At 37.9% G+C, this 13834-nt stretch overlaps 1 protein-coding gene across 1 annotated transcript in view; it reads left to right on the top strand.

Annotated features, from left to right (window-relative positions):
- The window catches only part of large1 (LARGE xylosyl- and glucuronyltransferase 1), a 481706-nt gene that overhangs the window by 103268 nt on the left and 364604 nt on the right, over positions 1-13834 (top strand). Inside the window, exon 2 of the mRNA XM_039769462.1 lies at positions 4395-4584. Coding sequence (XP_039625396.1) covers positions 4479-4584 — 106 coding nt within the window. The 5' untranslated portion in view covers positions 4395-4478. The remainder of the gene's footprint in view (positions 1-4394; positions 4585-13834) is intronic.

Here is a 13834-nt window from a genome sequence, read left to right as displayed (position 1 = left end):
TTAAATATTGAATTATGACTGTTTACACTAAAATATATATTGATGTCTTTGTTTTTCAAATTTTCTTAACATTATGGTAAAGTTTTCTATAGTTAAGGATCTGCAGTTAAATGTACAGCGCGTGCAAACCAAGAGATACATGGAGAATTTGTAACAGCAAATTTATGATGCTATCAAACAGAGGCACTCTGTCTACATTCTACACATATGAAATGCACATGAAGTAATACAGTATAGGTGTCCGTTTTGATGCATTATCCAGAGTTTTATTAAAGCCAAATTATGCAAATAAAAATGATCACAAAAGCCATTGAAATAGTTATATTTATCTTTTCGAGTCATAGTCCTTAGCAGATTGAATTACTTTAACATTTACGCACAATTATTCAATCAAATATCTAATTAATATTTTAATTAATTAATATATGCTTAAAGATCAGTACAGGGTTCACTTCTCTTTTCCCTGCCCATTCATTCCTTAGACAATGTCATTACTGCCTGGGATTAATAAATTGGTCTAATCTAATTTCTCCTCATGGATTCTCCTATCAGCTCTATCCTGATAACACACAGATCTTCCTCTCATTTCCCTCTTAGATTCCACAGGTTTCATTCCAGATCTCTAGTTCTCTTTCTGACATCTTGTCATAGATGAATGATCATCACCTTAAACTTCACCTTTTTTAAAGTCAGATATCCTGTACTTGCTGTCCGATTCTCCTTCTTCAGATTTGTCTCTAAGCATCACCCTGGAAAACATCCTTTCACCATCAGTCATGGTCAGGAGTCTTGGAGTAACTCTGGACTTCTCACTTTCATTATTGAACATGCATCTTTAGTAAACCAGTCCTATCATTTCTTTCTTTATAATATTCAGTTCATTTTGACTCTTCTTCATTAATTAAGCCACACAACACCTTGTTCAGGCCCTGGTCCTTTCTTGGATGGCACAAACCAAGAGTGAAGGCGCTACCTACAACCACACGATCATTCAGGAAGTGGTCCCCTGAGGAAGAGCAGGCTCTGAGAGACTGCTTTGGAACTACAGACTGGGATATCCTGCTGGGGTCACATAGTGAAAACATTAAAGAGGCTGTTCACTGCACAACTGATTACATCAACTTCTGTATGGACATTGTAGTTCCAGTAAGAACAGTACGCTGCTATGCTAACAACAAGCCATGGATTACAAGTGACATCAAGGGCCTTTTGAACCAGAAGAAAAGGGCTTTTAAAGGCGGTGATCAGCATGAGCTCAAGCACGTGCAGAAGGAACTCCGAGTCCAGCTCAGGGTGGCAAAAGAGCAGTACAGGAGAAAGCTGAAGCAGAAGCTGCAAAATAACAGCATGAAGGAAGTGTGGGATGGGATGAAGATTATCACTGGCTGCAGCTCGAAGCGGGGTGCCACCATCGAGATAGACGTGGAGAGAGCAAACCAAATGAACAACTTCTTTAATAGGTTTGATCACCCTAACCCACTCTCACCTTGGAGTACTGCACCCTCCAACCATCCTTCTATTGATACCAGCATAGGTGAGACTTCCCCACCCACAATTACAGCAGCGCATGTGAGCAGAGTCCTGCCACGTGCAAAAGTTTGCTGATGACACTGCTATTGTGGGCTGCATCAGGAGTGGGCAGGAGGAGGAGTACAGGAAGCTAATCAAAGACTTTGTTAAATGGTGCGACTCAAACCATTTACATCTTAACACCAGCAAAACCAAGGAGCTGGTGGTGGATTTTAGGAGGCCCAGGCCCCTCATGGACCCTGTGATCATCAGAGGTGACTGTGTGCAGAGGGTGCAGACCTATAAATATCTGGGAGTGTTGCTAGATGACAAATTAGACTGGACTTCCAATACTGATTTTCTGTGTAAGAAAGGTCAGAGCCGACTATACTTTCTGAGAAGGTTGGCGTCCTTCAACATCTGCAATAAGATGCTGCAGATGTTCTACCAGACGGTTGTGGCAAGTGCCCTCTTCTACGCGGTGGTGTGCTGGGGAGGCAGCATAAAGAAGGATGCCTCACGCCTGTACAAACTTGTTAAGAAGGCAGGCTCTATTGTAGGAGTAAAGTTGGACAGTTTAACATCTGTGGCAGAGCGACGGGCATTAGGCAAACTCCTGTCAATCATGAAGAATCCACTGCATCCACTGAACAGTGTCATCTCCAGGCAGAGGACTAGCTTCAGTGACAGACTTTTGTCACTGTCTTGCTCCACTGACAGACTGAGGAGATCATTCCTCCCCCACACTATGCGACTCTTCAATTCCACCTGGGGGAGTAAATGCTAACATTACTCAAAGTTATTGTCTGCTTTTTTATTTATTTATTTATTTATTTTATTATTATTTTTTTCTTCATTTTTTTTTCATTTTTATTACTATTTCATTTAATATTTTTCTTTGTATCAGTATACTGCTGCTGGATTATGTGAATTTCCCCTTGGGATTAATAAAGTATCTATCTATCAATCTATCGATCTATGTGTGTTCTGTTGTACTGACAGTGAGTTTAGTATAGTGATTTTTGTAGTATTCTAATTTCAGGTATAACTATATACAATAGTTGTTTCCCTTGTGCCTGCTTTTCTATCTTGCTCTCTGTTGCTTTTGATGCTTGCACCTTCACTCTTGTATGTATTTAACTTGCTTTAACTAATTAATTTAACTAATTTAACTAATACCTAGGATAAAAGATAATTAAATAATATAATAATAATTACATTTCTAGCTGCCTATTTCCCATATGCACTGTACTAATGTGAGTAAAGTCCATCTATCTGTTTATCTATTATCTAAGCCTAGATTTTTCCATTGCACTGTCATGAGAAGCTAAAGTCTGTTGTTGTTTTACTCCATGACAGACAACACCCTTGAACTATGTTGGCAGTCCATTTTTTTTATACATCAGTTCTTATTCACACCAGATAAACATAGTGACCATTAACCCTAACTTACGTGTCCTTGAATTACAGAAGTACATTGACTTACCCGTGCAGAATTGAAGACAGTATACATTTTCCTCACATAGTGTTAATTGAACCCAGAACTCTGGAACTGTCAGGCACAAATGCAAACTAAGCTACCCAATAGTGCACCATTTATGTGTTTGTGCCGCCTGTGAAGTTATAAATTAAAGTTAGTGGAAAGGAAATCAACAGAATTCAGCAGAAACTCCAGAAACAGTTATGCATGTGTTCTCCTTTTTTGCTTTTTATTCTTATGATGTCAAAACAAGTAGTTTATCTTTCCAAGGTGTTTGTATGTCTACTTTTCTCTGTTCTTTCACGCCAGGACTGCAATCCTTGCAGGTTCTTTTCAGCATCATTTCTGACACTGCCAGATCGTGTCCTTCAGAGGTCCTTTGTCAGCTTTAATCTGACAAAGACTTTAAATCGCATATTCTGTGCCTGACGCTAGAAGGCAGCCATGAACAATCTTGTAATTAATACAGTAGTACACTGTTCATGTGCAAGAAAGCTTACTTCACAGCAACTGCTGTTAAGTTTAGGTCCTAGAAGCTGAATTTTTCATTTCCAAGCTAAGTTTACATATTCACATGAATGAATTTTTTGGTCAACCTTAAAATCTCATGGAAGAGATGATACACTAGCAAAAGCTAGTCAAGTGGTATGTTTCTTCACAAAATTATGAAATAGTGCACATTTTAAAAACTCAAAATGTTTTAATGAATAACTACTGTACATCTGCAACAATGTATGATCAAAACTATAAATAGCATGATGTAACAATCTACCAAATAATTAAATTAATAATCCAAGTATTTGTTGTATATTTTTCTAATTTTCCTAAAAGCATTATGTAAAAAAATCATGGAATTGTTTCTAAAAATGAAATATCTATAACACTAGGTTTTCTTTTTTTGGGTACTGATATTGCAGTTTATTTTAATTTTTAATTCCTTTAAATAGCAATGTGCTACAGTGCAAAAGCTGATGTATTTTGCAAATGTCTTAGAATATGGAGCCCTTTTTGGTTCGGCAAATTAGACCGAAGGCTTAGAAAATAAGCAAACTACAATAAGAATAGAATTTGTTTCTTTATCAGCTATACAGTTTAGAAAGCTTCATTGAATTCAAAGAGAAAAAAAAATCTCATTAGTATTTATGGGCCTTCGAAATGCCACTGAGATTAAAGGAGCTCTTATGTTTGTGCTCCTAATTCTCAAAAGCTCAGACTTAACGTATTTATCTAGTGGCTACAAGCCAGCTGCATTGCCTGTGTGAGAGAATGAAGATGCAATCTGAATGAATGTCGTCAAAGAGCAGCCTCTTCTGGTGTGGTATACTTTAAATTGTTGAGTTTAAAAGTACCCGAGTATGTACAAACTTGAATAACATTCTCCCTGTTTTGTCTTTGTGTCTCATAGAAAGTGCCATGCGCCCCCCTGGCAAACAACTCCTTCCCACATAGAGGTTGTGCCACCTTTTGACTGTCTTGCTGTCTACAGAGGATGCTGGGAATGTGTCGTGGGCGTCGGAAGTTCCTTGCTGCCTCTCTTGCCCTCCTCTTTGTTCCTGCTCTCACCTGGCTGTACTTGTCTGCTGGGAACTACCAAGGTATGATTTTTTTTCCACTTCTATTATTTGAGCATCCTAAATTTGATTTTTTTTAAATATAACAATTAGATGTACAGCATTGAAGACACCAATATGCAGAACCATGTGTGAAGATTGGAGGACTGAAGAAGAAATTATCATGGTTCTTTGTTCTTTTGTTATACATGGAAGTCACTTAGTAATTTTGTCTGAAAGTAGTTTTTTTAATTTTTTTTAAAACATTTCAGTACACTTTCTATTATCTTTTATTTTTTTTTTGATTGCGACAAAGGAACAAAAATCCATCAATTAGTTCTTCTTTAAGTGTAGTTTTTGTAATGTTTAAGTGCATTTTCAGTTCATTATGGGGCTGAATCGACTTTACAGAAAGAACGAAAGATAATTATTTCTGGGTTACAGTGAGTAAAGAAAAAATGAAGTTTAGTTCAAGAAAGACAGATGTGTGGTGTTCTGGCTATATAATGTTTTCTAGTATATCAGTATACAGAGTGCCTTGATTTGTTAAAAGGCATTTACGTCTTAGCTTAAACCTACTCTTCATAACTGAACAAAAAAGGAACTGTTAAGAAAATGGTATATTTTTTAAACTTCTTACCATGACGTTGGTAGGATAGGGTGGGAAAAGGGACCTCCTTAATTATAACCTCAAAAAAGAAATGGAATTCTGCCATTCTCAAGAAATCTGTATCTTCAGTCTATATAAAACTTGGTGTAATTCAGATAAAACTACACAACCATCCCTATTATAATTGTTTTAAATCTACCAGGGACAGGGTTTAAACTGTGAAAAAAGCCATCAACTACTGACCTCTCTGTGTAATTTTTTTGGGAATGACGCACACTCAGTTGAGGGGAACAATACTTTATTTAATCTTTAATGGTGGTGTTGGATTTACAAATACTACCAATTCTTTAATAGCATCATTTGGGATAAGATTATGTTATGAAAAAGCTATTATGCTATCCTACGCTATATTATTTCCAAGGTTACATATCTTGCTTGGCTGAAGTCCTAACCTATGCACAGTACCTTTCACATCTTTTATATTATTTAAAATTAGAAAAATATCAGATTTTCTTTGAGAATACTTCTTTGGAATTTGGTAAGAAAAAGAAGGTCTAAAACAATCTTGCATGGCTTCTGCTTTATTTGATGTATCAGTGTATGCAAGGAACTCAGTCATAATGGGCTTTCTATTCACATAGCTCTTTCAACATGGTGGAGGAGAGGTGTTGAGTGCTGACCTTGTCTCAGTTTTAAACATTAATGTTTGGAATTTTGTTCAGATTGTATTGTTGACTGATTTTTTTTTCTTATTATAATTCAGTCCATAAGTACAATAAAACTAAAAAAAATCTTTTAACAGCACACAACTGCTTAAATTTGATAAACTGTTACTATTTTTTATTACACTTGGTTAATTTACCTATATTGTGATTTTAATTAAGAACAGGCTTAGACCATTTACACAGACTGACCGATGTAATGCTGTAGTATTAAAGTGAATATTAGTGCAACATATAAATAGCCTTACTGTAATAAAATCTGTATCACTGTAAGGCTTTTTTTGTCTATCACATCTGGTCTTTAAAGCTTGACCTCAGTCTGTTTCAATTGACAACTTACCTCATGACTCATGCAACGAAACCCATGATTTTTCATGATCGTGGGATGGCAGGACCGAAATTGGGCTTAATGTACCTCTTACAGCTGATACAGACAAAGTGCCATGCCTGATGGCACTTCCGTGAGAATCCTAAATCCAAAGAGGACTGTTTCATTTATGTTAGGTAGAATGCCCAGAGGGGACTGGGCGGTATCATGGTCTGGAATCCCTACAGATTTTATTTTTCTCCAGCCGTCTGGAGTTTTTTTGTTTTTTCTGTCCCCCCTGGCCATTGAACCTTACTCTTATTCGATGTTAATGTTGATTTATTTTGTTTTATAATTGTGTCTTTCATTTTTCTATTCTTTAATATGTAAAGCACTTTGAGCTACTGTTTGTATGAAAATGTGCTATATAAATAAATGTTGTTGTTGTCGCATGATACGCGTAGCCTTGTGCGCATATGTGTTACTCATGACAAGTATGACAGACCAATCACAATGTTGCTATGACACAAGTTGGCCTTCAACTCCCTTGCATTCCTGCCAGAGACACAGTGGCGTGCCAATATTTGGAGGATATGGTCCCGCCCCCTGAGGTGCCACCACACATATCCCTGACATAATCAGTGTGGCTGACTGCTCTGACACAAACACAACCCCTCAATTACACATGAGTGGGTGCGATTTAAACCTGTGACAACACATACATACATCCCCCCCAAGCAGCACTGATAGGCAAAGACAACTGCTGAGCAATAATGCTAAAATTCTGACCCAAAACCAAATTTACCAACTGGATGCCCTCACAATAATCTTGGCAGGGTGCTTCTTTTCTTGGGAGTGCACCTGATCCAATGTGCCTTCTGGCCAACTCTCGAATGGGATAAGAATTGCAATGCATCTGCTGACATCGACCTGCAATACACAAGCAGGCCGATCGTCTTCATTCCTCACTTGAGTCAGACTTTTATTTATCCAGCCCAATTCTTTACCACCTTACACTCTCGCTCAAATTGACAGCATCCTTCACAGTGTGACCTAGGTTTGTGGGTGCCTTGACAGCTGCAATCCTATATGCTCTCTACTAGACTCACTGCTCAGAGTAAGCACATCAACGGTCTGAAGAAAATCTTCATCACAAAAAAAAGTGCAAACAAAACAATAACATGAGGAAAAAAAAACAGCTGCTAACATTGTGCACGGTCAAAGCACATGGAGGAAACTGAAGACCAACAAAAGACTGTATGATGAAAAAATGTTGCATGTCACAGCAAGATCTATACTTTAATGTAGACCCATTTTGAAACATGGGGACATGCCCATCATCAGAATAGACTAAACCCTAATACAGACAACAATCCTACTTAGGTACAAATGGCTCTTCTGCCTTTCACCATGCTCACACCCAGTTACGCACATTGCATTAACAGACAAACAGCAATGTTTCTTGGAAGAACTGTACTTAATCAAATTGGATCAGCTATGTGCTCACTGTGGGGTGTTATTTTCCCAGGGAGCTAAAGACTATTTTGCCAAAATGTAAATGTTTTGGAAATCATTTGATTTCCAGCATCATTCATACTGAAAGACTATATCTCGTCCACAAGAATTACCAAAACACACTCACACTATCAACAATTCCTTCGCTTTTTGCATCCATGGGACACTCTATTGAATTCCAACCAGGACATGGTACCTAAGTCTTCAGAGTTCATAATCTAGATTATTATTATATTAGTGGACTATACCCTTGCAATGACCAACCTATGGCCTACACCAATCTCAATAGCCATCATGCACTCGATTTCCAGACAGGAAGTTACTCTTATCTCTCCTGATTTACTTTGCACATGTCAGGATTTAATAGTGATTAGTGATGTCCTGTGATAAAGACTTCTGCAGCAAACTCTTCTCCACCAAAAACACGGGCACCTGGGCCCACTGTAAGTGGTTTCGTCAGTTCATTCACCCAATAACACAATTTACAGAAGAATGCACACTATAAAGACTGACACATCATACAACTTCCACAGCTTTACAAATTACTTCCTCACCTCTTTAACACAAGACCAATGCCATTATAACACACAATACTTCAGATTTTTGGTGTAATGTTTCATCACAGTCTTCCATTAGTTCATCTTTGTTTTTTCCATGCTCATTTCTTTCATTTTGGACACATTTCACCACCTTTAACTATGTTTTGGATTCTCTTTTTTGTGAGGACCAGAGAAACACATCCACAGCTCCTTATCATTGGCATCCCTTAGAACCACTACTGATAATCCCCCACAATATGATGCCTACATGTTCATAATTTATATTCAACTTTATCATTCTATTATTGAACCTCACCCGTTTTATTGGAGGGCTAGTGTTCTACTAGTAAATTTGATGTAACAACTTTATCAATTACTGTGTTTCCAGTGGCCATCATAAAGTAGATTATTATAGTACAATTAACAGTAATATGGTAACTTAAGTCATGTTAATGGAGTTCCAGCTAACAAAAGAGAGGCCCAATTCACAAAGGGTCAAAATTGAAAGCTCCTTTTAACAGTGTCCTTGGAGAAAATAAACCTCTGGCGGGTGAGGAAAGGCAATCCATTTTCATGGCCTGCACATTTTATTACATTGATCACGAGGGCTGTAGTCTGTCGTGGCAGCACCAGACTCCAGGAATGAACAGAGTGTTGTACATCACAGCATTTGCAGGGTAGATGAGAACTCCTTCCCACTTTAACAAATAGTTGAGGCAAGTTCACTCTGGAGTTGCTAGTTAACCTATATATCTTAGAGATGCATAAGAAAACCAGAATAACATTAAAAATATGTAGGAGGACATACTGCAACAAAGCTGGGATCTGAACTCCTGTGTTTAAATCTAACCACAGCCATATAGTCAGTTTTTAACCTGCCTTACACAGTTCATTATTGAAGGGAGATGCAATATAATAATAAAATGGTATGCCCTTTAAAATTTTATGTGTATTATGGTTACATGTTTGCCAAATAAGCAAGTCCCCATCAGTATTTACTTTTTTCCAACACTGGTTACAATAGGACATAGCTATTGTGGACATTATTATGAAAATAAATAAAGACATACTGTACATAAAAGACAGTCTTCAGTTAGATTATAGCCTTCATTTAAAATGGAAGTGAAAGAAATTGTGAACTTGTGAAAGAGAGAAGGAAATATGCATATACAGTTTCATTTTTTATTTAGACATTCAAATCCTGTCCTGCTCTGTAACTAAGTCAGTGTATTCATTCCCAGAAATCGAGTTTTAGCATTTGACAAAGTCTAGAATAACATTTCCTCTTAATCTTGCCTCATTGCATGCTTTTGGTGTCTGAATAATTTAGCCTTTAGTTGCTGTATGCTTTCTCTCCATCCCGCATCTCCATAATTGAAAGACACAAAAATAAAATAAAGGGATACTTAACGCCGAAAGGCAAGGCAAGTGAATGCCGGAGGAGATGCAGGAGAATAAAGCACGCCTCATTGCTATGACTTGTTAATCCCAATGCACAGGTGAGTATATTTCCCCCATTGGATACTGTAAGTGGTGCACACAAATTATTGACTCTAGGGAAAGAGGCACAAAATCAGAGATAATTGGATGCAAAAGCATTCTCCACTCAGAATCAGGAGGCTGTGTTAGCGAAGTAGATAATGGGATGTTAACTCTTGAATTTCCTGTCTTATTTTTTTCCTGTCTCATTTTCCTTCCACTTGTACTTTAAAGTGTCTGTGGTAAAAGGCTGAACAGCTCTGATGAAACTTCAGTATCCTATAAACTGTATTGTGCAACCACATACACTTCCTGCAATGTACTCTAGCTGTCTAATACAATTCTGACATATGTCAGTAAGTGCTGATGTGCAGTTCTTGAGCAATAAGCTGTCATGTGCATTAGGATATCTTTAAAGTAATAAAAAGAATTCAGTTAAAACCACCACTTAATTACATGATGTGTGTCAAATTCCCAATAGAGAAGATTATTGGTTTGAATAGAAATCATCAGCTATTCCTTTTTCTTGATTAGTGTCATTGAAAAATATTGGAACATGTATTAAAACATAAGAGCAAAAATTGTCCGCATTCTAAATGTGAACCTTTCATTTTGATAAGGGAATTTATTAATATGACCTGACCATTTAGTTTATTATTATTTGATTTTTCTTGCTGGCATCAAAAAGATTTAGAGAATGCCTTATTTAACAAGGTTTACTGCAAACAGACCATGTAAATTAAATGATCAAATAAATTCAAATTTCACACGTTGCATAGTTTTGGGACTAGACAGCAGATAAAGTAACAATACTAATTCATTTTTTAATGGTCAGCTATCATCATACTTTTTATAAATAAATACAAATTAAAAGACCCTGAAGATTTTTGATGCCAGTGGTGAATTTTGGGAACTGATCTGGCAATCCATGAAGCTAGCATTATTTGTTGAAGAATGTACTGCAAATAGATAATTTGTACATTTGAAAATCTTAACATTTATTTTCTGGTTCTAAAGGTTGAAATGCTTTGTGAATGGTAGTTGCAGGGTTTTACAGAATTTACATGGAGGATGGCCCTGAGCACTTTACAGTTCACATGTTATGTCAGCAATCTTAATTATTTTTTAACTAATGTGGAATCCATTTTTGTATAGTTCCTGCCAGGAAGAGTTATTTCATGTCCCACCTTTAGTTATTTTCATATATAATATTTTATTGACAAAACAAAACAAATAGTAGAAGTCGGCTTGGGCTTAGGGGTACAATTGATATAAAAATACAACATTGTTTAGAAATGTCCAATTGAACCCCTGTACCCTATCCAGTTTAGCCCATTTTTGAAAGAAAAAAAGCCCAGTCTGAAGTAAAACTTTACAGCCTTTAAAACAGCAGGAATTGTTTGAAGACCCATCATGGTTATTTTAGAATTGCATTAATGAAATCTAGTAATATTTTATAACATGTCTTAACTGTTACTTGAAGAGTACTTGCACATTAATTTTGTCAGTTTGAGATAATATAAGACATCATATAAGCCATCACTCTTCCAGTTAAGCTAAATTTAGTTTTAATCAAAGTAGTGCAGTAAAAGAAATCACAATAGATTTTTCATTGCACAGATTAGATTAGATTAATCTTTATTGTCATTGTATAGGTGCAACTAAATGCAGTTTAGCATCTAACTAGCAAGGTACAATAGACACTGTGTGCAAATAGTACATTAAAGTGCAATAGATAGTAAAGTGCAGTAAGGAAGCATAAAAATGAGAATTAACATATATATGATATTTGAATTTACAGGTAGTAGTATATACAAGGAAGGGAAAATAGATATGAATGCTTATCAGTGAGTACAGATATAAGATATGAATAAATATGTGAAATATTTTTATGTACAGAACAGATGTATGTAAACCGGTGAAAATATACTGCACAGTCAGAAGTTGTTGATATTTAGAAAGGTCAGCTATTGAGTGGTAAGGGTTGAATGTTGAGAATGGGGTGTGTGTGTGTGTGTGTGTGTGTGTGTGTGTGTGTGTGTGTGTGTGTGTGAAAGAAACTGTTCCTGAGCCTGCTGGTATAGGACTGAAGGCTTCTGTAGTGCCTCCCTGATGGTAGCAGGGTAAGCAGTCCATAGTTGGGGTGTGAGGCATCCTTGATGATGGTGCGAACCTGTCACAGACACTATGTATGCTGCAGGTCGGCAGTGTAATACCAATGATGTGCTGGTCAGTTTTCACCACTTGTTGCAGGGCGTTCCTGTCAGCTACGGAGCAGTTTCCATACCACACCGTATTGCTGCGGTAAAAGTTCAACAGAATCTGAGGTGGCATGCAGGATTTCTTTAACCCATGCAGAAAGTAAAGTTGCCGCTGCGCCTTTTTAACTTGACTGGAAGTGTTAATTGTCCAAGAAAGGTCATCAGAGATGTGAATGGCCAGGAATTTGAAGCTGGAAACACACTCCTCCTCAGCCCCATTTATATGGATGGGAGTGTGTATGCTGCCTTTAGTTTTCCAGTAATCCACAATCACCTTCTTGGTTTCCTTGGCTTTGTGGGTGAGGTTACCATTTTGCTAGATGCTAAATGTACTGTCTGTAGGTTGACTTGACATTTTACTGATCAGTCCTATTACTGTGGTGTTGTCTGCAAACTTTATGATGGGGTTGGAGCCAAATACTGGGACTCAGTCATGGGTGAAGAGGGAGTAGAGAAGTGGGCTGAGTACACAGCCATGTGGAACACCAATATTCCGGATCAGGGTAGAGGATGTGTGGTTGTTTAACCTGAGAGAATGGGGTCTATTAGTTAGAAAGTCTAGAGTCCAATTACAAAGAGAGGTGCTGATGCTGAGGTTGCTGAGTTTATTTACCAGATTGGAGGGGATTATGGTGTCAAATGCGGTGCTATAATCAACAAATAATATCCTGACATAGGAGTTGTTGTTATCCCGGCGTGTCACGGCACCCTCCGTTGACCTGTTGGCACGATAGGCAAAATAGTGTGGATCACGTAGACTGGATTTGAGGTGGTCCAGAACCAGTCTGTCAGATTACTTGGTGATTACGAGGCTGTGTGTAACAGGGTGATAGTCATTCACTCTTACTAGAGAGGATAGTTTAGGCACTGGTAAAATTGGTTCAGACTTAAGACATGCAGGGACAAGATCCTGGGCCAGAGACAGTTGCCCAGAACAGACTTTAAGCACACGTCCAGGTATGCCATCAGGACCAGCAGCCTTGCATGCTTTCACTTTCCTCAGTGCAGATTGTATAGCAGAGGTGGTAGGTCTGAGGGGCTGGTTGCCTGGGGGAGGGACAGTTTTGGTTGGAAGTGTTTTATTTTCCTGATCAAAGTGAGCATAAAAGTTGTTTAGTGTGTTTACCTTCCTGTATTCTGTGATGGTCTGGATGCCTTGCCAAATAAGTCTGGGTTTGGAGTTTTTGAGGTGATACTCAGTTTGTTACTTGTATTTCTGTTTGGCAATCCTGATGCACATTTTCCAGTTGGCCTTAGATGTACTGTAGCTCTCATCGTCGATACATCTGAAGGAGGTGTTGCCTGCTTTCAGCAGGAGTCCAACTTCCCTGTTCATCCAAGGCTTCTGGTTAGGGATGGTCTTAATCTGTTTGTGCATTGTAATTTCATTAATGCTTGTGTTGATGTAATCTAGAACAGAAAAGGTGCACCTTTCAGTGTCCACTTCTGAGCCCGGTGTGGCAATGGCAAACAAGCTCCACTCTGTGTACTGAAACTTCTGCTTTAAAGCAGAGTTGGCCTCTTTAGGCCAATCTCACACATCTGATAAGTGATGCATATTTAGGGAGGAGAAGGAGCAGAGCGAGGTGATCTGATTGTCCAAGACAGGGCAGCAGAAAGTCCTTGTAGGCTTCATGTTTGTATATATGGGATCTAAGATTCTGTCTGCTCAGGTGGGACAGGAGACATTTTGATGAAACTTGGGGAATACAGTTTGTGACACTAGAGGACACTGTCGCTCCTCTAACCCGACAGACAATGACAACACGAGTTAAAAGTACCAAGAATTTCTTGATTTCTTTTATATTCTTCACAGTGCTCTCCAGTCACCACAGTCACAGATAAACAGGCAGTAAAGCACC

This window comes from Polypterus senegalus, chromosome 11, assembly GCF_016835505.1.
Source record: "Polypterus senegalus isolate Bchr_013 chromosome 11, ASM1683550v1, whole genome shotgun sequence".
Taxonomy (NCBI): Eukaryota; Metazoa; Chordata; class Cladistia; order Polypteriformes; family Polypteridae; genus Polypterus; species Polypterus senegalus.
This window is presented reverse-complemented; position numbering and strand designations above follow the sequence as displayed.